Source organism: Rutidosis leptorrhynchoides, chromosome 8, assembly GCF_046630445.1.
Source record: "Rutidosis leptorrhynchoides isolate AG116_Rl617_1_P2 chromosome 8, CSIRO_AGI_Rlap_v1, whole genome shotgun sequence".
Taxonomy (NCBI): Eukaryota; Viridiplantae; Streptophyta; class Magnoliopsida; order Asterales; family Asteraceae; genus Rutidosis; species Rutidosis leptorrhynchoides.
The window spans coordinates 347,372,813-347,398,409 of NC_092340.1; the positions used below are offsets into that span (position 1 = coordinate 347,372,813).

The 25,597-nt window shown below is 33.3% G+C and overlaps 1 protein-coding gene across 2 annotated transcripts; it reads left to right on the plus strand.

Annotated features, from left to right (window-relative positions):
- Positions 1–2,534: 2,534 nt before the first annotated feature.
- On the plus strand, positions 2,535–6,913 carry LOC139862378 (uncharacterized GPI-anchored protein At1g61900-like). Of its 2 annotated transcripts, none has more exons than XM_071850972.1 (8): positions 2,535–2,823; positions 3,698–3,804; positions 4,082–4,930; positions 5,347–5,592; positions 5,865–5,882; positions 6,160–6,300; positions 6,563–6,607; positions 6,722–6,913. In XM_071850972.1, exons 2-8 carry the CDS (start codon positions 3,747–3,749, stop codon positions 6,796–6,798), a joined length of 1,434 nt encoding a protein of 477 aa, XP_071707073.1. In that variant the 5' UTR covers positions 2,535–2,823; positions 3,698–3,746; the 3' UTR covers positions 6,799–6,913. The 2 variants fall into 2 exon arrangements, with proteins under 2 accessions (XP_071707073.1, XP_071707074.1); XM_071850973.1 differs by having other exon boundaries at positions 3,698–3,780.
- The last annotated feature ends 18,684 nt before the right edge of the window (positions 6,914–25,597 follow it).

A 25,597-nucleotide genomic window follows, 5' to 3' on the forward strand; every position in this document is an offset into this window, starting at 1 on the left:
AATGTTGAATGATGTTTACATGGCTCAATGTGATCACCTAAGATTGATATTAGGTTGAATTATGGTGTATTGTGTTGGTGATTGTAGTGTCATCCAACATACATTTTAGTGAATTGGGATTTACTTGAATGCAAGAGTTAGCTAGTTATACTTAACAACGGGTTTGGAGAGTGTGGAGTACACGCACGTAAGAGTTGGCTTCTAACTGTCGCATAAATTGCGGGGGTCAAGGGGACTGCGCCCCCTTGCGGGGGGTCAAGGGGGCTGCCCCCTTGCGGGGTCCAAGGGGCAGCGCCCATGGCGGGGTCCCAATTAGGATTTGTGTCTCTTCATGAAAACTTCAATAAACCGAATATATTTCGGTTTTATGCTTTCTCTCTGGATTCATTCAAAACATATACAGAAAACACACAGATTCTCTAATACGTGATTTTGATTTCTTCTTGCCTGGAAACAAAATCGTTCTTGTCTTATCCCAATTAGGATTTCGTGTAAACTCGAGGCTTGTGAGGAGCGAAATACTTAATTAGGAAAGTGTTTTACAATTCAGGAACCAATCCATTTATCTATTTTCATACCTGTTTTCTTACATATTGTATATGTAACAATTTATCTATTACTGGTTGAAGTACACAGCATGATACCCTTTAAGATCATATAATCTCAACGAATGTTACTAATGCACATGGTGATTATCGTTTTTAATCTAAACAAGTGTAAATAAATAAACAATTGAAACTTTGAAAAAATCTGCAAGTACAATTGACTACAACCATATATGATTATATGATGTGATGATGTTCCTGATGCACTTGAAATTCAAACCTTTTTGTATTAAAAGCTTAATTGAGCATGTTAATCATATACGGAAGTAAAGTTAAGGAAACACTGTCTTAAAGTCTCAACTTGTTTATAATCCTTGTTTTCTTCTATGGTTGTCAATAAAGTTGAGTTCAATGTAAAATCGAACGAGTAGTACATGTAATGCCTAATACTTCAAAGAGTGTCCGTTTTATTACCCATATGTAAACATCACAACGTTTAAAAGAAATCAACAGTATAACAAATTGAATGGAACTAGTTCAGTAACAACAACAATCATGGGTGGTGATTCATTACTCGGGCCTACTTCTTCAAGAGACTTACCAGAGTCATCCTTGCTAAATTACATAAAATGATCTTAGTAGGTTTTTCATTTTCTTACAATCTTTGTTACATAACAAGCCTTCTACTTGTTTCAGGATTCGGGTGTTGATGTTTCGGTGTTGCCGGTCACTAAGGAAAAGGTTTCTGCTGTTTCTGTTAACTCTAAATCGGGCCTGTGTAGTTTTGTTCATACTGGTGAGGCAAGTGGTGTTATAGGATTAGTGGGCTTGAAGCCCATCACTTGTGGTATTAGTCATGTTTTGTATTCGAGTTCTGAGGGAACGCTATTGGGCCGGGGTCCAATGTTGGTAATGGGGCCAATTCCTTTGATCCTCTCGTGCTTGAATTCATTAAATCTAACGGAAAGAATCAAGTGATCGAGGGGACGGGTTCGAAGATTTCCACATCCCCGACCTCCCATTTTGCCAAGTTTGATGATATGATGAACAAGATGGCCACCGAGAACGTTCAAGGGTGTTAGCTCCAATGATCCTCTTCCTATGAGTTCGTTTGATATTGCTTAAAGCGTACACATTTTCAGTCAACAGCTAGTGAAGTGACCTGTGAAACCACGGGTTTGTTTAAATAAAACAGTTTAATGATATATTTTAGATATTAACTGAATTTAAACGAAGCCATATAGTTTAATGACCCGACGGATTCCGACTAAGAAACTTTTCGTTATTTTTACAGACACATTGATGTACTTAACTTGGTCGGAATAAATGAACTACATTTATTCTCTCGCCATCATCTTCCAATTTTCATCACAATTACTATTTTTCCTTGTCATAAAAGTCTACATTAAAACCTTTTATTGAGACGTGTATTTCGCATACATATATAACGTAATTAATCTCGTAAAGAAAACTCATATTTGAATTTGAATAATAATATAATAATAATTAAATATTAATGAGAGTGAATTTTTTTTTTCGAAAAACATGAAATAAATAAATAAGTAAATTTAATTTAATTAGTTATTAATTAGATTAATGAATCACCTTTTCTTTTTTCTTTTTTGGTTTTTTTTTAACATAGGAATTAGCATAATAATGACATTATTATTATAGAATTTTAATAAAAACTATAAATAGATATCAGTCTCGGTTCGTTTAGTTTCACGCTTTATTGACATTGACTTGTACGTCCGAGCTCGAAATTGCTCTTGCTTGGATCATAAATCTAACATAAAATGACATGAGAAAGCAACAATTATTGGGCTGAATGAGTGTTGGGCTGTGTACGATGAGTGTTGGGCTGTGTACGACCCACCAAATAACAAGTGGGCCATACATCAAATTCTTTCAAACATTAACCCACCGGTTGTTACTCTTTTTCTACACAACCAATCATCATTCACCTTTCCAAGCACTTTTTCTCACACACAAAAACACACATACTTCAATTAATTCAGGGTTTCATTTTCTTTTTCTGCAACTAATAATAATCCAGAAGAACGTCAATCAAATGCCCTAAATAAAAAGGGATGTCTGAATTCGACGTCTTTTACTACTAATACACACCATCATTTTAACCAAATATAAACCTCAATTTTCTTATTTATTGTTAAATTGTTAAATAAATGACAAAGGAGATTGATTGCTGTAATCACTTGTATCGCGCCATTTCTCCCAAATCTGTTCAGATCACAGTTTATCCAATCAATACTTTTAGGTATGTGCTTCTGCAGGTTATTATTAGCTTACTAAACTGAGCTGATTTCAGTTTGTTATCATGATTTAAGACTCTGATTTTGTTTAGCTTGCATTATCATGTTTGTTTGGTAGCTTATTCGTAATATTTAGATTCTAGATTTTAATTTTAGGTTAAATGATAGACACTTACACTGCAAAAAAAAAGTACAGTAATAAAAAAAAAAAAAATCATTTTTTAGCTAAAACAGAAAGGTATTATCTCTTTAAGATGAGGATATGAATATTTAAGATCTTAATTTTGAAGCCCATGGAGTAGAATAAGTGATATTAGGGTGTGGATATTTTCTATGCTTCATAGAAGAATTAATTAGGAACTGCAAATGATGGTAGTTTACTGCGGTGTGAAGATTCGAACTTGGAACTTGTGGATGATTTTTATTACAAGTTTAGAACTCTATTAATTAAGGAAGCCAACCACAAAATGTTATATTGATATATAAATCCCTGTTTTCAAAAGTTCTGCCTAGGTGTTAACTGTTAAGCATCTTTTAACCTCTTCATAAAGTACAATTAGTAATATTAGGGCTACAACTCGGCTTTTGATGTCCTTTTGATATTATTCTTTTTACTAAAACACAATATAGGCCCCTTTGGTATTTCACGTATACTCTTGCGTGAACTAATACGTCAACATGAATGGCTTATTATTTTTATTAGTACTAAACGACTGCAAGCTACTTCCTGCATATTAATATATCCAAAATCGAAGTCATAGCTCATATGCTTAAAGTTTGTATCTTTTCTTGATCCATATTCAAGTTGGATTTATTTCATGTATGTTACAGGTATTTTATTAGTTGTGTCTGACATGGATTTGAATTTTTCGTTAACAGCGATAGAAGATTTCTACTGTCTTCATGTTGCCAGAGGGGTAGTTAAGCAATGGATTGTGTCAAGGGTGCCACTCTTCTCAAGGGTATCTTATTCTTCATATCAAATTGTAATTCCTGTTTTGCATAGTTCCATCAGATTACTTTTTTTCATATAAAATTTGTTCAAGTTCATTGCTTCATTCAAATAATACCTGTAATCTGCACTATACAGTCCAGGTGCAGGTCGTGGGCCTCATATTCAACATTTTCTAATTTTGTTGTGTTTTATGATACTTTATCTTTAAGTTGCCAAATTGATCGAATAAAATAATAGCTGAAAGGTCAACTTTCTATACTTAGATATTTATTCAATGATGCCTAACAAATATCACTACATGATTGCAGGTTCATCGGGCCTTCGTCTCTTTCTGTTAATGATTTTTCTCTTAACGATCTCATTATCCAAATTTTTGTATGTAATTGGTGAAAATCTGCCACCTGCATCTCAACTCGTTAGTCTTCCTAGTTCCGGAATCTTCCAACCTATAGAAATATCCCCTTCAGCTTTACCAACTTACCCCTTTCCTTTAAAGAACTTGCCACCTATGTACCCAACCTTTCCAAAAACATACAAACCGGTCCTGACCGGTAGATGCCCGTTTAATTTTTCTTCTATTTCAGATATCATAGAAAAAACCGCATCCGATTGTACTTTACTTTTAGCACCACTCGTGGGAAATGTCATATGTTGCCCACAATTCGCTAGTTCACTTCACATATTTCAGGGGCATTATGGTAATAATAATTCCGATAGCTTAGTTCTTCAAAATACCACTGCTGATGATTGTTTCTCAGATATAGTAGAAGTTTTAGCAAGCAGAGGTGCAAACAGTTCGGTCCCGGCTATGTGTTCATTTAAGTCGTCAAATTTGACCGGAGGTTCGTGTCCTGTAAAGGATATACATACGTTTGAGAAAATTGTAAACACGAGTAAATTATTGGAGGCTTGTAGTGTAATTGATCCTCTTAAAGAGTGTTGCAGATCGGTTTGTCAACCTGCAATTATGGAAGCTGCGTTTCAAATTTCTTCATCACAATCAGTAGTTGGTGAAAATGTGGAAACGGGTTTATCGACTCATATTGGCGTTTTAAGTGATTGCAAGGGGGTTGTGTATTCATGGCTTTCAAGGAAACTTCCATTAGAAGTTGCAGATTCTTCTTTTAGAATATTATCTGCCTGTAAAGTTAACAAAGGTATTGTTACTTATCTATGACGATGCTGTTTTTATATCTTAGCTGAATAAAGAATGTGCTATTCATGACTACACAGTAACAATATTAGTATATTACGGTTTTAATTTTATCATGAATGATATGATTTACCAGTTTGTCCGAATAGAAGTTGCATAAAAGTTACATCGTGGTAACTTTCAATAGGTTTAACCCATTTGACCGGTTCCCATGTTAGCTACACTACTATAATTTTTACCTGTTTGAAATAAACCACAACTTTAATCGACACATTCTTAAGTTTGCCATTAGAAATATGTCACCTCTAGTGGTGATGATTAAGTTGCTGTTAGTACAAATTTTAAGGGTTTCTTTTTAATTGATGTATACTCCATAAAATTATTTGAATTTTATATGAATTGATATAAGTTTGGATGCAGTTTGCCCTTTGGAGTTAAATCAGCCAGTTGAGGTGATAAAAGCTTGTCGAAATGCGGCTGGTCCCAGTCCTTCGTGTTGTAGCTCATTGAATTCCTACATTGCGGGTGTACAAAGGCAAATGTTAATAACAAACAGACAAGCAATAATATGTGCATCGTTTTTGGGGTCCATGTTACGCAAAGGCGGAGTACTAACAAACGTTTATGAACTTTGTGATGTTGACTTGAAAGATTTTAGCCTCCAAGGTGAATAACTTCTCGAGTTTGCAAAATTGGAGAGTGGGGGTTTTGGGTCAAAAAGTGTTGAACAACTTCCATACACTTTTGTATACACGTTTCCAAAAAAAATTTAAGTAATTAGTTTGCTACACAGTTTGTAGACCTATGTTACTACATGATTGGCTGAAAATTGACACTTTTAGAACTTGGGTATATTGCATCTTATGCTTATATGATCTCTGGAAATTATCTGATCTTTGTTTGTTTTCTGTATTCGACTACGATTTTTGGCGCTGAAGTATCTTATGGAGAAGAAGGTGACCTCATTTGCTTTTATTTTGACTCTGCTTTTATTTTACATCATTAGCATGCAATTTCTTTTGACTCATGTTAGAGATATTTTAACTTTTGTAAAATGAAGTACTTGTACTATATTTTAGGAACTGACATATAACTTTATATATTTAGGCGTTTCTGTTGTTGATAAACAAATGTCAAAAAGAGAAATGGTCTCTAATGTTACCTTTATTAATAATAATAATAATAATTGATATTAAATATTAATATAATATACATTTTCGTATGTGTGTTCAGGGTGTCTACTTAGAAGCTTTCCTGATGACGTGGTATACGACAATACAAGTGGATTCAGCTTTACATGCGACTTAAGTGACAATATTGCTGCTCCATGGCCTTCATCATCATCTATGGCATCTTTCTCTCTTTGTGCTCCTGGTAAAATGCGATTTATATGTTCATTAAACATCTTTAATCATCTTACTGAAATAATTTAGATTGTGATTGAAGATATATACTTGTGAAACTTATATTGATTTTGAAACAAAGTCTCTATAAAATAGTATAAAGTTTATAGGCATAAAATGGTCCGTGTTAGCTGTATATTTTCATAAGCTATTATTTTGACCCATACCCAACGATCCAGCCTACCCAATTGGTCACCTAAATACGGAGTAACATTTACCAATCACTTTTGCAGAGATGTCATTACCAGCACTACCAACATCAGAGACGGTATATCATGGTGCGTATCTTTTTATCTAAGAGTGTACTTTTTGAATAAAACAACTTTATATACAAACTACAAAGAATATGTAGAAAGTCACAATTCTTATACTGCTGCAATGTGAATGTGCAGGGTGCAACAGTTTTCTTTTGGATCTCCTTATAATCGTGTTTGCACTTTTTATAGTTCCTCTAAATGATTATCATTAGTTGTAGTGGGGATGAGTGAGTTTTAAATAGAGAATGGTGGCAGAGTGAGTTCCTGTATATTTTGAGATTGATCTTCAATGTATAGTGTGCCCATTTATTTGTTGGCTTTTGTTCTTGAGAATGTTACACCAAACGGCTTTATTATGTTTATATGTGGTGTATATATATATATATATATACACTAGTGAAATGACCCGTGAAATCACGGGTTTGTTTACACGAAACAGTTTAATAATATGTTTTAGGTATTAAGTGAATGTAAATGTTATAGTCATTTTATTTAATGACCCGTGGAACCACGAATTCCGACTAAGAAACTTGTAAGTGAGAGATAAAGTAAAATCGAGAAGAAATCATACCTTTGTAAGTGAGAAATAGTGAAATACAATGAAATTGAGAAGAATTAGTTGTTAATATCTCTTGTTTTGTAGATGATAAATTGGTGTAGAAGATAAACCTCAAGTCGTCATGCTAAATCGGTCTAGAGAAAAAACCCTAAGTTTTGTGACGAGTCGAGTACTAAGGTCGTGATAAAAGGAAAAGAAACCCTAAGTAATACCGTACCGCCAGTTTTAATTTTGAAAAAAAAAAAACAAAACGTGAAAAATTGGTGAAAAAGCAAAAAACCCGTTTTAACCCGTGTTTGACCGTCGTTTAACCTTTTTTTGGTTGAAAAACCCGTTTTAACCCGTGTTTGACCGTCGTTTAACCTTTTTTGGTTGATTTCCGTTGTTCAAACGTTTCAGGTACAAACGGAACGGATCATTCAAAAATCCGTCTAGACCCCGTCTAGACGGCCGGCTGGCACGTTTTTTTACAACCCTGCAGAAGCATCACTATTTCTTTAAAAAAAAAAAAAAAACTCTCAATTCGTCTCTATTCGTCTCTATTGCTTCTGTATTGCTCCGCACTCAATTTCGTCTCCACGTCTCTATTTATGTGGAACATATGCATCCGAATTTTTTTAAGATAAACTACAAACATATTGATGTACTTAACTTGGACATAATAAATGAACTAACTTAACATGCATATGTAACATAATAAATCCCGTAAAATGAACCTATACTTACTTAAGAATACAATATTTATATTTTTATTAATAATAATAATAATAATAATAATAATAATAATAATAATAATAATAATAATAACAACAACAACAACAACAACAACAACAACAACAATAATAATAATAATAATAATAATAATAATAATAATAATAATAATAATAATAAAGTTTGCTTAATAATTAAATATTTATATTTTTATTAATAATGACATCATCATGGAGGTCTTAGAATTTTTCTTTTTATTTTTGAATTATTTTTAACCTTGAAAATTGTTTTTTTTATGACATCATCAAGTTAGGAATTTAATAGATATATATATATATATATATATATATATATAATATAGATCCCCTTTTTATCTGCAAATGTTCATAATCGATATATTTATTATATTAATATTAATAGGGTGGTGTTGGACTGTTAGGTGACTAGCTTTTAGAAGTTTACGAGAGTTTAAACTCATTCTTTCTATACACTTTAACTTTTAGCTTTGTTTAATAGATAAAATCTTCAGAGCTAATGAATAAGGTGTAGAAAGAAAAAAAAGCTAATTGAAATTCAAGTATTGAAATTTGAAACTGAAATATCTTATAAAAAGAAGGTACGAGCTTATAAAATAAAATAACATATTATAAGTTTAAGCTCTCGCTTGTTTTGGTTTTTAGAAGGGGAGTGATATTTACACAACAAATTTTTGTTGTGTACACAACTATTATACTTTATAGTATTGTATTGTACAATACTTTAGAACTAGCCGCTATAAGTTTATGGCCCAATATTGAGATTTTAACACCTATCAATGAATGACAAGAAGCCTATGGAAGTTCTTAGAACTCTTTTCCTTATTCTTGAAATGGTATGGAAAATCCATTATATTCTATACCAATGTACATACTTGAACTAGCACTTTGATCCCTAACATTGATTTAGTTTAATCTTAGTCATTCTTATTGTAATAGGAGTAGTATATATAGGAGTGTCTTCATTTGGCACACAACAAGCCTCGAAGTTCTTGATTTAATTTCTCACAATCAATAAGCTTCGAAGTTTTTGATTTAATTTCTCACAATCAATATAAAAGTTTTCTTGATCTCAGTTGTTCTCTTTTAATTACTTAAATTATAAATTATTATAAAGGTCTTAAGAAGGTTGACTTAGTAGAGTCAAAGCAAGCATGTATGACTTAAACCGTTAGAAAGTATGTGACAATAGGGTTCTCTTAATTTAATTATTTTTATTTAAAACAATTTTCTTATAATAAACCTATAATTTCTTTGATATATAAAATTAGTAATTATATTACTAAAAGAATATTTATATTTATTCTTGTAATTTTTATGATGTTGACAAATAATTCAAATTATCGTTTAATATTATTTGGGGTCAGCCTCGCGCTGCGAAGGCGGACCCCTTACTTTTTTTTTTTTTATAAGTCAGTTTTTGTTGTACACAACTTATATTTTAGATTAAATACTTAAACATTAGTAACTCTAACAAAATTAAAATTGAAAATATGTTTCAAATCAATAGTAAGTGTGGGAGTAGAAAAAAATTGTAAAGAAAATAGAGAAAAAGAATAAGTAAAAGAAAAGATTTTAAATAATATATATATATATATATATATATATATATATATATATATATATATATATATATAGGTTTAAGAGCCCGTGCGTTGCACGTTGAATTTAATATTATTTCAAAGATAGTGTACGTATAATATTAGTAACATAACATTAAAACATATACTATGTTTCATATATCTGATATGAATAAAATATAATTCAATTATTTAAAAAAAACATTACATATACATAATAGTTCATAGATATGATACAAATGGAAATTATTTAAAACATTTCTTCAATTAAGTCTATAAGTATACCAAGACTTCTTTGTATACCACATTTTTTGTTTTGTTAGATAGTTTGTTATCCTTGTCTAAGATTAATATCTTGATTCCTTGCCGATTAGTAACTCGAGATATTTCAACGTATAGTTGTCCATGACAAAAGACCGGTTTTGGAAGAAATAAACAGACACGCGATAGTGATTGTCCTTGACTTTTATTTATTGTCATTGCAAAGACTCCATGACTCTATCATTAATGATTTTAAATACTTCATCAGTGAGAGCAAGAATTGCCCGTTCCTGATAACATTCTATGTTAATCTTCAGTAGACTTCAAAAACACACATATGTGTGCATGGGGGACGCCACGTTTTTGAAATTCAGTTGTGTAAACAACTACAATGAAAACGTTAAATAATTAGAGTTCAATTTAAAAAAAAAGTTTGAGTTTTAGTGAATATACACTTAATGAATATCAAGATATTGATTGAAAATACTTGTTTCAACCTCACCAAATATATGATTATCTTTGAAGTCTTTTATCATACTTTATAGCTTCATTTCAAATAGCCTACATAATATTTTGGGTATGTCTTCGGGTCTGAAATTCTGATTTTGCAAGAAACGGACAATTTTGCGCCACTTTGAATTGCAAGTAACATTTATGAACACTTTGGATTGCATCATATACGTATAACCTATGACAATTTAATTCATGTTCTTGACAATTTCTCATTTTTTTGTAAGAAATTCTTTTAATTTAATTCATGTTTTTTGCCAAAAAAATAAAATAAAATAAAATACGTATAACCTATGATAAAAGTTCAAAAGAGACATTATTTTAATACAGATTGTTAATCAAAAAAATAAAGGTTGTTAATATAGGTTGTCTTTTGGACCATAACCCATATAAAAGTTGACCAAAAAGTTTGAATTTCTTTTTTATTGTTTTCACACTTTTTTTATTCTTTTCATGAGTGCAAGAAGTCAACAAAACATTGAAAAAGTCACATTGAGATACGGATATTTCAATCACACACATTTTTAATAAACTAAAAGGTGGGGAATAAGATCATTTTCAATTGGTAATAATTGCGAGAAATGGGATATCTTCATTACCTTCAAAGTCCAAGCTTTCTGATTTGACTCCCTTTTCTAGAAAACCGCACAAACTGTATCGTCAAGTACCTTGCATAAAAAAATATACTTAAGATTGAGAGATTGTAATTGTAAGAAAATGAAGTGTGTGAAAGAGAAGATGGAAGAGTATTATTATTTAAAACTAAAATGAAAAGATAACATAAGTTCAGAAAACATACAATATCATTAAATAAATAACTATAAAGAAATGTTTATGAAACATAATTGAGAAAAAAAATTAAACCTGACCGAAATCTTGATTTGAATTAGAGAGAAAATTAGATCTGGAAAAAGAAGATGATTGTAAAAAGAAGATGAGGAAGAGAGAGAGATTTAGTAGTTTTTTGAGTTTGTAGATCTAAGCATTTGATTTTCATATATTTATAGATCTAAGCATTTTGAGTTTGTAGATCTAGATTTAAGAGCCCGTGAGTTGCACGGTGACTCTCAATCACACTAAATTGAAACGAACAACTGTATATCAATTAACGAAATGATATACACAGTATTACAACTATTGTGTTGGGTGAATGAATGTAACGACCCCAAATCCATTTACCAAAACGAAGCACTGTTTTTTTTATAAGTTAGGTCACATTAAAACGTTCATAACACATAATATTTCCAACTCTGTATTAACCAAAAGCATAATATCATAATGATAGGTTTAATAATTTATAATGACCCTTGGTACACTAATGACACATTACGAAGGCATTTGTTTCCGAATCACACAAAATACGGGTTAATACTCAATAACCCAACCCGATACCAAGAGCATAATTCAGGGGACTACCAAATCCCCAATCCGCGTCCAAATATCCAAAAGCTACCCCCATCGAGCCCGAGCGCTCCTACGCATCTAGTCTAACAACTAACTAGCTTCAAAATCACAATACCTGTAAAAAGGTAAACAACGAGAGGTGTGACGACCCGGAAATTTCCGATCAAATTTAAACTTAAACTTTATATGAGTTCGACACGATAAGCAAAGTCTGTTAGGTTGAGTTTCAAAATTTTTGAACTGATTCATATATTCAATCGACCTTCGACTGTTCTCGACGATTCACGAACAATTAATTGTAAATAGATATGTGTGTATATATATATATAAATAATAATTGAAAATATAATTTGATATATTATATGTTGTTGTTATTAAAAGTAATTATGTGAAATAAAAATAAATGGTGACCCGAAAACGAGTTACATAAATTATAGATTTATTAAATATATATTTAGGAGCTATTTGTTAAATTTTAACACTTTTAATATTTTACATGGGATCGAGCGCGGACAGTTGATTTAATTTTTATTTAATAATTTTAAACAGTTAATAACCGAATTTTACACCATAATGACTGAAATAAATAAAGATGATTAATATAAAATTTTGGAATTTTCCCAAAGACTTTTATCCGTCACTGATTTACAACGGGGATACGAAATTTAGTCCGTGAAAGGCGACGGTTAATAATTTCACACGTTTATATTTTAAATTATATTATAATAATTAATATATTATTATTAATATTGAGATGATAATGAAAACTTAGATTCACGGATATGATTACTCTACGTGATTGACTGACTCTTTACAAACAACTAACTAAATATATATATTATTGTATAATAAAGATCTTTATATATAATCCATATTGATTAATGATACATGTGAACACACATTTGTTGTTGTCTCCTGCTTAGAATCGAACAAAACAACAAGTGGTAACAATTTTCAATGGGATCTTATAGTATTTATTATAATATAATACACATACACTTGCATAAGTTTTTCTGTTTATATTTCGGTCATAATCCAACCCATTATTGCCAAACACATTTTCTTTACAATTTTTTTTTTATATATAAAACCTCAAGCATCATATACCTTCTCCCTATAATTAACTTGATTAATATTTCTCTCTAATTTCATTCTCTGGCCATTTTAATTAAATAAGAACAAGTGATACTCCATATTAGTTATACGATGAGAGTGAGAGTGATGGACGTAACCAAATGTGGCAAAAACTCGAACACATGCATCGAAACGGAGAACACCATTGCTCACCACCCACTTGATAGATTGCTACTGCTATTTCCTTTAATATCGCCACCACCTAGCAACCACCTCACCACCACACTTAAACTTGATCACAAGCTTCACCACCTTCATCATTTAACCACCACCGAGACCACCATTGTTACTACTACTGTTTCTGTCGAGCCAAGACAGGAAACAAACAAACCCATTGTTGCTACTATTTTTGCCATTCGAAAACCTCACACAAAACCCACTACCTTTAATTTATACTTTTAACAAATGCAACACCCATTTGGTTGTTTCTCTTCACTGTATAACACCACCATTAACCCCATGGAACCCGTTTACTACTACTGCTATTCTCGTTTCTATTTCTATCCGAAAACAAACCACCATCACCATTAAAAACCAACAACTACTCGTTTATTTTGCTGCACCCATTTGTATTACTGTTTTCGTCTAATCCCTGTTCGAATAGCCACAAACCAGACCCCTACTACTGCTACGGTTCTCTGCTATTTTTTGGTTCAGCTTCACCTCAAAACCCAATCGGTTTTTAGCCATCATCACCACCTTCTAACTGTTGCTAATTATTTCTGTTTTTCTTCCCCGTTAAAACCAGACCTGCAGCTATTAATGCATAGTTTCTATTACTTAAACCTGCATATCCTTCTAGTTCGAATGACAACAAACATCCCCCAAACCCAAACCCATTTAAACAATCAACAACACCCACTGGTATTACAAACTGCTGCTATACATTTTTTTAGTGACTTTGATCGCTAGTTCACAAACCCAACACCATTGTTTAAACTACTTCCTTGCTACTGCTATTCTTTTCTGTTTTGGGCGAACAAACACCATCACTACCATCTATTTCCTGTTACTGATATAATGATATTTCTACTGCTATTGCGTGTTTATCCTTTCCCTTTGTGGCCGACAGGAAAACCCCTCTTGTGATTAAATAATACGACGGCTAAGTGATGTGTGCGAGGTGTACTAGGAAATAGTATTATTTTTGCAACGAAATACTATTAAATACGATACAACTTTACACAAGATATTTATTTATTTATAGAATGGATATACCTAAACCTTGCTACAACACTTATAGGCAGTGTACCTAATCGTACAGTAGTGTAGTTTTTAGTAAGTCCGGTTCGTTCCACAGGGAATCTTTTAAACAAGCTTAACGCTATATTAGTTTTAATTTAAAAAAAAACAAATATATATATAAGTAATATTATTATTATAAAAAGGGGGTTTTTACCGTTTAATGACCGGTTTGTCGATTTTTAAAACTTTAGTCGCAATTAAAACCTAATGTAAAATACTAAATAAATAAAAGACTTAATTTAAAGCGTAAAATAAATAACGATAATGAAATTGCTATAAATAAAAGTGCGATAATTAAAAAGTACGATAATTAAAAGTGCAATTAAATACAATGATAATAAATAAAAGTGCGATAATTAGAAGTGCAATTAAATATGAAAATAAAAGAATTATGCTTATTTAAATTTCCTTAATCATGATGTTTGACGTATTGATTTTTAGTTTATTCCCATGGGTTAATTGTCCTTTGTCCTGGATTATTTAATATGTCCATCTGGTTTTTGTCCATAACAGTCCATCAGTCATAAATATAAAGTGCGAGTGTCCTCGTCAAATTATCCTTATATCCGAAGTCAAATATTCCAACTAATTGGGGACTTAAACTGTAACAAGGTTTTAATACTTTGTTTAATAATTACACCAGGTTATCGACTGCGTGTAACCCAAGGTTTTAATACTTTGTTATCAATTATGCCAAGTGTCCTTGTACATAATTTCACCCCTGTTTTAATAAGTCTATTAACTATTAATCCATTCCCGTGTCCGGTTAAATGAACGATTATTCGTACATATAAATATCCCGCCCATCGTGTCCGATCGAGTGTATATAGTTATTTCTAGGTACGTCCAATTGTAAATCTTTATATTAAAATTAACAAACTATCATTTAGTTAAACAAATATAAAGCCCATTAATAGCCCATAGTCTAATTTCCACAAGTGTCATTCTTTTGTCCAAACCCCAATTATGGTACAAAGCCCAATTACCCAATTTTAATATTTTTAGCCCAACATCATGATTACTTCGGTATTAAATAAGCATAATAATAACTTAGCTACGAGACATTAAATTAAAAAGGTTGAACATAACTTACAATGATTAAAAATAGCGTAGCGTTACACGGACAGAATTTCGACTTACACCCTTACAACATTCGCTAACATACCCTTATTATTAGAAATTAAAATTAAAATTAAAATTAAAATATAATGTGTGTTCAGGAATCTCAGATTAGGATGCAATGTGTGTTCAGGATTCGTTGGGTATTCTACAGGTGGATGCATCGGAAATACTATGAATTCATTAACAAACTGTAGTGGATCATAATAAGGTACATGTTGATCAGGCTGATGTTGTTGTTCCTGTTGTTGTTCTGGTTCAGGTTCATATTGCATTTCTGGTTCTGGTTCTGGAGCTGGAGCAGGTCGTCTAGATGATGATGATTATGAACCTCCAGTATCGGCTCTCTGCAAAACACATTAAACACAAAATTTGTGCATCCAAATATGCATTAGTGTTAGCAAAATAACAATTTAAAACAATCACAATAACATGTTAAATCAAACTTAAACTTATATGCATTTTCATAATTTTTACAATTCTATACTTTTTCAAATAAGCACATATGAAAATGTAGACAAAGTTCATAAGCATTTAACTCAAATAACATGTCAAAATAGTCATTACTAACAATTAAACAAGTCTCAAATGGCAATTATGAAGGTATTTCGTATGCCCGAGAGACATATTAAATTAATGTGGCTAATATGTTATGATCCAAGTCGGGTCATACCCAATAACAAACTTACCGACACCTTATACGTATTTGATCTTAACGATTGGATCATTAAACAAATACGCGACACTTGGATTTTAGAAAATCGGGTTTCTAAAATATTATCACTTGAGATAAATTATTTGGATAATTTATATATAATTGTTTATGGGTTTAAATGATTATATTGTGTTATATTTTATAAAAGGTTTTATAAAATATATAAGTAACAAAATAATACATAAGTTTATAATAAGTTTATAAACTTTTATAAACTTACAAGTATTATTATTAAACAAATATGTGGCAGAATTTTGGACTCCAAGGAAGGGTTCACATGCTTGTTTTGTTACTTTTAATACTACACAACTCCTCATAAGCATGCCTAACACTTCTACCAAGTATTGCACTTATTCTCTCAAGTGATACATGCAAAAAAAGACATAAAAAACTGCAGAATTCTGCTCAATTTTGAGCTGTAGGCCGTGGCCTTTTGGTGCCAATAGGAGGTTCTAAATTCAATTTTGCAAGTCTATATTTAAGTGTAATTAAATCCTAACCAAAGGCTAGGTGTTGGTGCATAAGTTTGGGGTATAACTACTTAAGGTTTCATCCATTTGAAGCTCTATTCTTCATCATCATTTTCATCATCAACTACATAGCTTGGAGAAGGTATAATCTCTCATCTATCTTGTAGTTTGTAAGTATGTCTCACAACTTGATCCTAATTGGGATTTAACTTTAATTGGTTAAAGTTTAACAAGTCTAAAATTGGTAATTACATGCTTCCGCTAAGTTTGATTCTTATTATGTTTTAAGCATTTTGAAACTTGTTAAATCCCAACAATGGTATCTAGAGCCGAAGTTGTTGAAATATGCTTCGAGATGATTATTAAACTCACTATATATTTTGCATTTTATGTACATGCATGATTGTAAAATGCAAAAATTAAATTGTTTGGGTGGGTTTCATGGTTTGGCCGAATTTTGGGAGCTTCCAAATGGGTTTGGAACTTGCCATTTGGTCATATTTTGTTGTATGTTGAATTTCACAATCAAGCCTTGACCTTATGTTTGAATGTATGCATGTTTGGTTGATTTAATTCATTCATTTGGTATGTAATATTAATTCATTCATTTGGTTTGTAATATTATTATTTTGGTTATGTAATTTATTTTATATTTGGCATGTAAAATAGATTAGGTTGTATTTTCATTTTTTAGAGAAAAATGTATTAGGATATATATTTTATAAAAGATGAAGATGCAAGATGAAGAACACAAGAAGAAGCATTTGGATGCAAGATTAAGTGGGAGATTTAAAATCTCCTACTTTGTGTTATAACCCTTTACCGGTGACATTTGTTTTCAGCTAAACAAATGTCTACCAAAATGGCTTGATTGTGAACATATTGTTTTGCATGCATGGTTGTTTGTTTGATTATGGATTGTATATTTGGTTGCTACAAATTAATCACACAAGTTAACAACAAATAAAGCTAAAATTTAATTGGTTAAATTAGACGTTATTAACAACATGCAAAACGGCAATTTAAATGGTTAAATTGAAATGACAAAAGGACATTAATAAATGGTTATTAAGAACACTAAAAGGATCATATATATAAAATGGTTTATATCAAGTAATTGGCTTAATTACAAGACTTGAAAATGGATTTCATATAAACCATACACTAAATGCATGTTAGTGTATGACATAAAAGTTTTCTCAAACTAGAATTAATGAAAACTCAAAATCCCTTAATTAACAAGGTAAAAAAGTTAAACGCCATCCTTTTGTGCAACACTTAAAAATATTAGGGAACTCATAATGGGATAAAGGTCACCTAACCGTTATGAGCAAACTAATATGATTAAGGTGAATTTCGCACACTTGTGGGATAAAGGTCACCTAACCACTTGTATGTTAAATTTACACGTTTACACAAGTAGGACGACTTGATTTGGAAATCATGAACTTAGGGTCACCGAAGCATGATGAACAAATAGGCGTTGATGGGATAATATGCCATGCAAAAGGATTGCATGATCCCATAACTTAGAAGTTGCAAAAGGATTGCAATTGTCATATAATGACTACCTAGCTAAATCAAATGACGGGATAAAGGTCACCTAACCGAAATTTGGTTTACCGTTGGATTCTAAAATTTAATAAATATCAATTGGATTTAAAGGGTATTGATTGTTAAATTAAAATTAATACTTAAACAACTTTGTTAAATTTTGTAGATGGCCGCCAATAACAACAACAACATTCCAAACGCACCAATAAACTTTAACAACCTATCATTGAGGTCAATCCTCGAAAAGAAAAAACTCAACCATACGAACTTCTTGGATTGGTTTCGCAATCTAAGAATTGTCCTCAAACTAGAGGATAGGGCGTATGTGTTGGAAGACCCCATTCCCGATCAAACGGACGAGGATGATACGGCAGGCATGGCCTATTGGGAGAAATATTGCACCGATTCATTGCAAGTTTCTTGCCTCATGCTTGGGACTATGATACTAGAACTCCAAAAGGATTTTAAGCATCATAGTGCATATGACATGATTACACAGTTGAAGGAGATGTTCCTTCAACAAGCTCGTGTCGAGCGCTTTGAAACGGTCCGAGCGCTTCATGCATGTCGGATGGACGACTCCCAATCCGTTTCATCTTATGTCCTTAAGATGAAAAGCCTAATTGATCGAGCGAACCGTCTAAACTGCAACGTGTCTAATGAATTAGCCACGGACCTTATCCTTAATTCCTTGTCAAAGAGGTTTGACACATTTGTAATGAATTACAACATGAATGGATGGGATAAAAGCATTGGCAAATTACATGCCATGCTTAAGACGGCAGAGGAAAGCATGGGTAAAAGGGCTTCACCCGTGTTTATGATCAATGAAGGTGGGTCCAAAAACAATAACACTTCTAAGCCAAAGGCAGCTAAGAGGAAAAGACCCGCCTACCAAGGCAAGGGCAAGGGAAAGGGGAAGATGGTTACCCCAACTAACATTAACAAGAAGCAAAAGGTTGCCGGAAAAGCTAACCTCAAGGAAGATCCGTGCTTTGGTTGCGGTGAAATGGGTCACTGGAAACGCAACTGTCCGGTCTACCTTAAGGAGTTGAAGGAAAAGAGGGATGCAGGGCAAACCTCAGGTAATGTATATATGGTATACATTGAGCTTAGTATTACTTCTTCTAATACATGGGTATTAGACACAGGATGTGGAACTCATATTTGCAATTCTTTGCAGAGGTTCAAAAGAAGTGATCAAGATGCGGGAACAAGTCTCTTCATGGGAAATGGAGCAAGGGTGCAAGTGAAAGCTCATGGAGACTTTGTTTTAAAGCTTCCAAGTGGTTTGGAGCTTATTTTGAAAAATGTTTTGTATGCACCGGATTTGTCTCGAAACATTATTTCTGTATCCCGTTTGAAACAATATGGTTTTAATCTTAATTTCATTAATGATGATATCCATGTTTCGTTAGATAATGTGTTCTATTTTAAGGCTTCGCCTTCGAATGGTATTTATGAATTGGTTCATGATGACACATCATACAATAGCTCAATATACCATGCAAACACCAAGAAACTCAAAAGGGATTTGAGTGATTCCTACTTATGGCATTGTCGCCTTGGTCACATAAACAAGAATCGAATGCATACACTTTAAAAGAATATCCTTTTGAAATCAAATGAACTAGACTCGTTTGATGTATGTGAATCTTGTTTACAAGGCAAAATGACCAAAGCACCTTTCAAAGGGACATATGAAAGGGCTAAGGACTTATTGGGATTGATATATTCGGATGTATGTGGACCCTTTAAGCCCATGACTAGGAAAGATGAAAGATACTTCGTCACTTTCATTGATGACTTTAGTCGTTTCGGATATGTCTACTTGTTAAGACATAAGGACGAAACTTTTGAAGCATTCAAGGAATATCAAAACGAAGTACAAAATCAACTCAACAAGACAATAAAGGTACTTCGTACCGATAGAGGAGGTGAATACCTAAGCGATGCTTTCCAAGATCATCTTAGAAGTTGTGGGATTATCTCGCAACTTACTCCACCCGGGACACCACAGCTTAATGGTGTATCCGAAAGGAGAAACCGAACCCTAATGGATATGGTTCAATCTATGATGGCTAGAAGCTCGTTACCTCTATCATTTTGGGGTTATTGTCTATGCTCCGCGGCTCGTATTTTAAATATGGCCCCAACCAAGAAAGTGGAACGAACACCTCATGAGATGTGGTTTGGAAAACCTCCATCTCTATCATACTTAAAGGTATGGGGATGTGAAGCTTACCCTAAGCGTTACGTCCCTAATAAGTTGAGTGCTCGATCCACAAAGTGTATCTTCATAGGATATCCCAAGGATGATATGGGATACTATTTCTATGATCCAACCGAGCAAAATGTATTTGTTGCTCGAAAGGCTGAATTCCTTGAAACTAAGTTCCTAATGGAAGGAAATGGTGAAAGGAAGATAGATCTTGAAGAGGTTCAAGATCAAGTAGATGATACACAATTGGTTGACACTAGCACTCAACATGAAAATGTTGAGAGTGATCTAATGGATGATCAAAATACACAAGACGTTCGCAGATCTGGTAGGATCAGTAATCCTCCTGAGAGATATGGGTTTCTCATGGATGGTTGCTACGTGGTTGATTTGGATGAACCAACAAACTACCAAGATGCTTTATCAAGGATTGATAAAGATAAATGGCAGGAAGCCATGAACGCTGAGATGCAATCCATGTATGACAACCAAGTTTGGGAACTTGTTGAACAACCTACTGGCTCAAGGCTAGTTGATTGTAAATGGCTTTTCAAAATGAAAATCGATATACATGGAAACTTGGATACATATAAAGCTAGACTTGTAGCAAAAGGTTTCACTCAAACTCAAGGGGTTGACTATGATGAAACTTTTTCACCTGTAGCAATGCTAAAGTCTATTAGGATATTACTTGCCATTGCTGCTCATTATGATTATGAAATATGGCAGATGGATGTCAAGACCACTTTCCTAAACGGAAATCTTGAGGAAGATGTCTATATGGTTCAGCCTGAGGGTTTTGTTGATCCGAAATATCCTAAAAAGGTATGTAAGTTAAAGAAGTCAATCTACGGATTGAAACAAGCATCTAGAATGTGGAATCATCGTTTTAATGAGGAGGCCAAGAAATTTGGCTTCATTAAAAATGGTGATGAAGCTTGTGTATACAAGAAAGCTAGTGGGAGCACTATCATGTTCCTTGTACTATATGTGGATGATATATTGTTATTTGGAAATGATATTCCGGCAATGCAAGGTGTTAAAACTTGGCTAAGTAAATGCTTCTCCATTAAGGATCTTGGAGAAGCACAATACGTTTTGGGGATTGGGATCTATAGGGATAGATCCAAGAAACTGATAGGTTTGAATCAAAGTGCATACATTGAAAAGATCTTGAAAAGGTTCAAGATGGAGAACTCTAAGAAAGGTTTGGTACCTATTCAAAAGGGAACACTTCTCAGTTCATCTCAGTGCCCCACCACGAAAGATGAACATGAGAGAATGAAGAAAGTCCCATATGCATCTGCTATTGGGTCAATCATGTATGCAATGATATGCACGAGACCGGATGTGTCATGCGCTCTAAGCCTGACAAGTAGATACCAGAATAACCCAGGAAACAGTCATTGGATTGCTATCAAAAGAATATTGAAATACCTTAGGAGGACTAAGGATATGTTTCTAATATATGGGTCTGGTGAGGAGGAACTCGCTGTAAAAGGTTACGTGGACGCGAGTTTCCAAACTGATCGAGATGATTCTCGATCACAGTCCGGTTATGTCTTCACGTTAAATGGAGGTGCGGTCTCTTGGAAGAGTTCAAAACAGGATGTTGTTGCATTATCCACTACAGAGTCGGAGTACATTGCCGCCTCATTGACAGCTCAGGAAGCTGCATGGATGAAGAAATTCATCGACGACTTAGGAGTAGTCCCTTCCATTCAGGACCCTCTTGAGATCTTTTGTGACAACGAGGGTGCGATTGCTCAAATCAAGGAACCTCGTGCTCACCAAAAGACACGTCACATTGAGCGGAGATTCAACTATATAAGGGATGAAGTTGAAAAGGGAAAGATATGTATTCGCAAAGTTCACACAGATCTTAATATAGCGGATCCTCTCACGAAGCTCTTACATGGAGCAAAGCATGCAGGACATGTTTGTGCATTAGGGCTTCGATATTCTAGTGATTGGTCATGATCTGTTTTAAGTATTGTAACGGAACGAAATTGTTCAAACTCATAAATATAATTATGGTATTAATTTATTTTGAGTCATGTTCCTATTTTGCATATTTTATCCATGAATAAGTAATTATTCTAAATTCCGTAGTCGATTACATTTGTGGGAACAAGTGTGAGGTTTAGACTATTATGAACTTGGATTGGTATACATTCACGGGATGAATGTGGGGCAAGGTTGCAACCAAGGTTCATAGATATTTATGGGATACAAATATTGGAAGACCCGCTCTCAAGACTTACTAAATAGAGCCTTTGTGGTTGATCACTTGTAATCTTGAGTAAAGGTGAATATCATTGTATCCTCTGACCTGAGATACATATTGGAATCGGATATTTACCAAGTATTGTGCCTTGATTCTTTCCTTCACTATTCTGAAATATGGTAGTTCATAAGGAAGAGCTCAGGTGTGATACAAAGTATATATCTAGGACGTATGTAGTCAAGATGGAATTTGTCCCTCTTATTCGTTGAGAGTCAGATGTCCAAGGCCTGATAAAGTTAAATCTAAAAGAGAGTGATCACTCTGTATCTCTTGGATTTAACATGACATCTTGGATTTAAATGCGCTGTTTTACCCTGTTTTGTACAATCGACAATATACATACAATACAAATATAAATATGCATGATAATTTGAAATGGGACTTAAAATCCCACTTTCAAATCAAATATGAAATATTAGTACAACCTAATAAAAATATTAAATATTACAATAAAAGTATCATAATATAATGTATTTAAACATAAATAAACAGAAATAATAAAAATTAAAAATCATATAAATTACCAACCGGAACTAAATCAATCTGGATAGGGGTTCCAGTTCATGTTATCGTTCGGGTTCCATGGTTGGTGATAGGTGTACTGGTAGGCCTGGTTAGGATCGTAGAGAGTGAATGGCGGTCTCATCTCGGGCTAGTGTGGAGGATAGTAAGATGGTCGGTTCGGGATGTAGGGCTCCTGCGGTGACAGCCGGCTCATAATCTGACGCTGATGATAGTCCCATCTATTATGTTGTCATTGCCGGGAATGCTCGTAATCATTTCGGGCTTGCCACTGCTCCATCCGACAAAATCTCTCCGCGTTTGTCATATCTACCTCCTCTACACGCTGGTAGACATCAGTCATAGCCTCCCGAATGACATCCCTAATGTCATCCGCTTCCTCCATCTCCTCGTCGGAGCCTCTCTCTACCTGAGGTTGACTACCTACATAGGGTATTGCCTGGTTGTGTCTACTCTTCAATACCTTAGCACCCGCATAAACCTTCAATCCTAAAAGCTCAACCTGCTCCCTACATTCCATAAGTGGACCCCCTTGGTTCTTATCTACACCTAAATACTCTCCAATGAGAGTAACAAAAATACCTCCTCCAATTATCCCCCATTCCTGTATTCCTTCAACCATCTTAGATAAATAAAAACCAACACAGTAGGGGATATTAACAAAGCCTCTTGGGTCTCGAATACACTTTAGGTAAAATAAATCATGTAAGTTCAATTTTCCTTGTTGTGACCTCTCTATGTAATCGAGTTAGCCAAAAATCTATGAATTATATGAAGCTCGGCTCTGTTAATATGTAAGTAGGTATGTGTTCCTCCCCGCCCAAAAACATTATAATCGGACATACACCTCCAAACGGCGTTCGCATCAAAATTCCTATCTACCCTTTCACCACGATAAATCAAATTCATACAATCTGGTAGTAGTAATTCAGCGGGCGTATATATCTGTAATGCCCTGGCCATGTCCAGCATGGACATCCTGTACATCCTACCGCCTAGTATAAACCTAAGAAAACTTCTATCATCTAATCTATCTGCATCTACATTTAATGCTATAGTACTCATAAGTTCTACACACCATTCCTTATATACAGGTCTACGAATGGTGAATAATCATTCCCAATCTGTAAAAGAAGAACTGTCATACCTTTGTATCAAATGCTCCCTAACACGGTCAGCAAGTTGGGCCCTTTCCAAAGGATCCCAATCAATTACCCTAGGCACCTCTACATCTTTCGTTACTAATTTGAATTTATTACTTTGATATGCCGGGTAATCTCTCCATCGTCTATCGAATCTCAGATTAGGATGCAATGTGTGTTCAGGGATCGTTGGGTATTCTACAGGTGGATGCATCGGAAATACTATGAATTCATTAACAAACTGTAGTGGATCATAATAAGGTACATGTTGATCAGGCTGATGTTGTTGTTCCTGTTGTTGTTCTGGTTCAGGTTCATATTGCATTTCTGGTTCTGGTTCTGGAGCTGGAGCAGGTCGTCTAGATGATGATGATTATGAACCTCCAGTATCGGCTCTCTGCAAAACACATTAAATACAAAATTTGTACATCCAAATATGCATTAGTGTTAGCAAAATAATAATTTAAAACAATCACAATAACATGTTAAATCAAACTTAAACTTATATGCATTTTCATAATTTTTACAATTCTATACTTTTTCAAATAAGCACATATGAAAATGTAGACAAAGTTCATAAGAATTTAACTCAAATAACATGTCAAAATAGTCATTACTAACAATTAAACAAGTCTCAAATGGCAATTATGAAGGTATTTCGTATGCCCGAGAGACATATTAAATTAATGTGGCTAATATGTTATGATCCAAGTCGGGTCATACCCAATAAAAAACTTACCGACACCTTATACGTATTTGATCTTAACGATTGGATCATTAAACAAATACGCGACACTTGGATTTTAGAAAATCGGGTTTCTAAAATATTATCACTTGAGATAAATTATTTGGATAATTTATATATAATTGTTTATGGGTTTAAATGATTATATTGTGTTATATTTTATAAAAGGTTTTATAAAATATACAAGTAACAAAATAATACATAAGTTTATAATAAGTTTATAAACTTTTATAAACTTACAAGTATTATTATTAAACAAATATGTGGCAGAATTTTGGACTCCAAGGAAGGGTTCACATGCTTGTTTTGTTACTTTTAATACTACACAACTCCTCATAAGCATGCCTAACACTTCTACCAAGTATTGCACTTATTCTCTCAAGTGATACATGCAAAAAAAGACATAAAAAACTGCAGAATTCTGCTCAATTTTGAGCTGTAGGCCGTGGCCTTTTGGTGCCAATAGGAGGTTCTAAATTCAATTTTGCAAGTCTATATTTAAGTGTAATTAAATCCTAACCAAAGGCTAGGTGTTGGTGCATAAGTTTGGGGTATAACTACTTGAGGTTTCATCCATTTGAAGCTCTATTCTTCATCATCATTTTCATCATCAACTACATAGCTTGGAGAAGGTATAATCTCTCATCTATCTTGTAGTTTGTAAGTATGTCTCACAACTTGATCCTAATTGGGATTTAACTTTAATTGGTTAAAGTTTAACAAGTCTAAAATTGGTAATTACATGCTTCCGCTAAGTTTGATTCTTATTATGTTTTAAGCATTTTGAAACTTGTTAA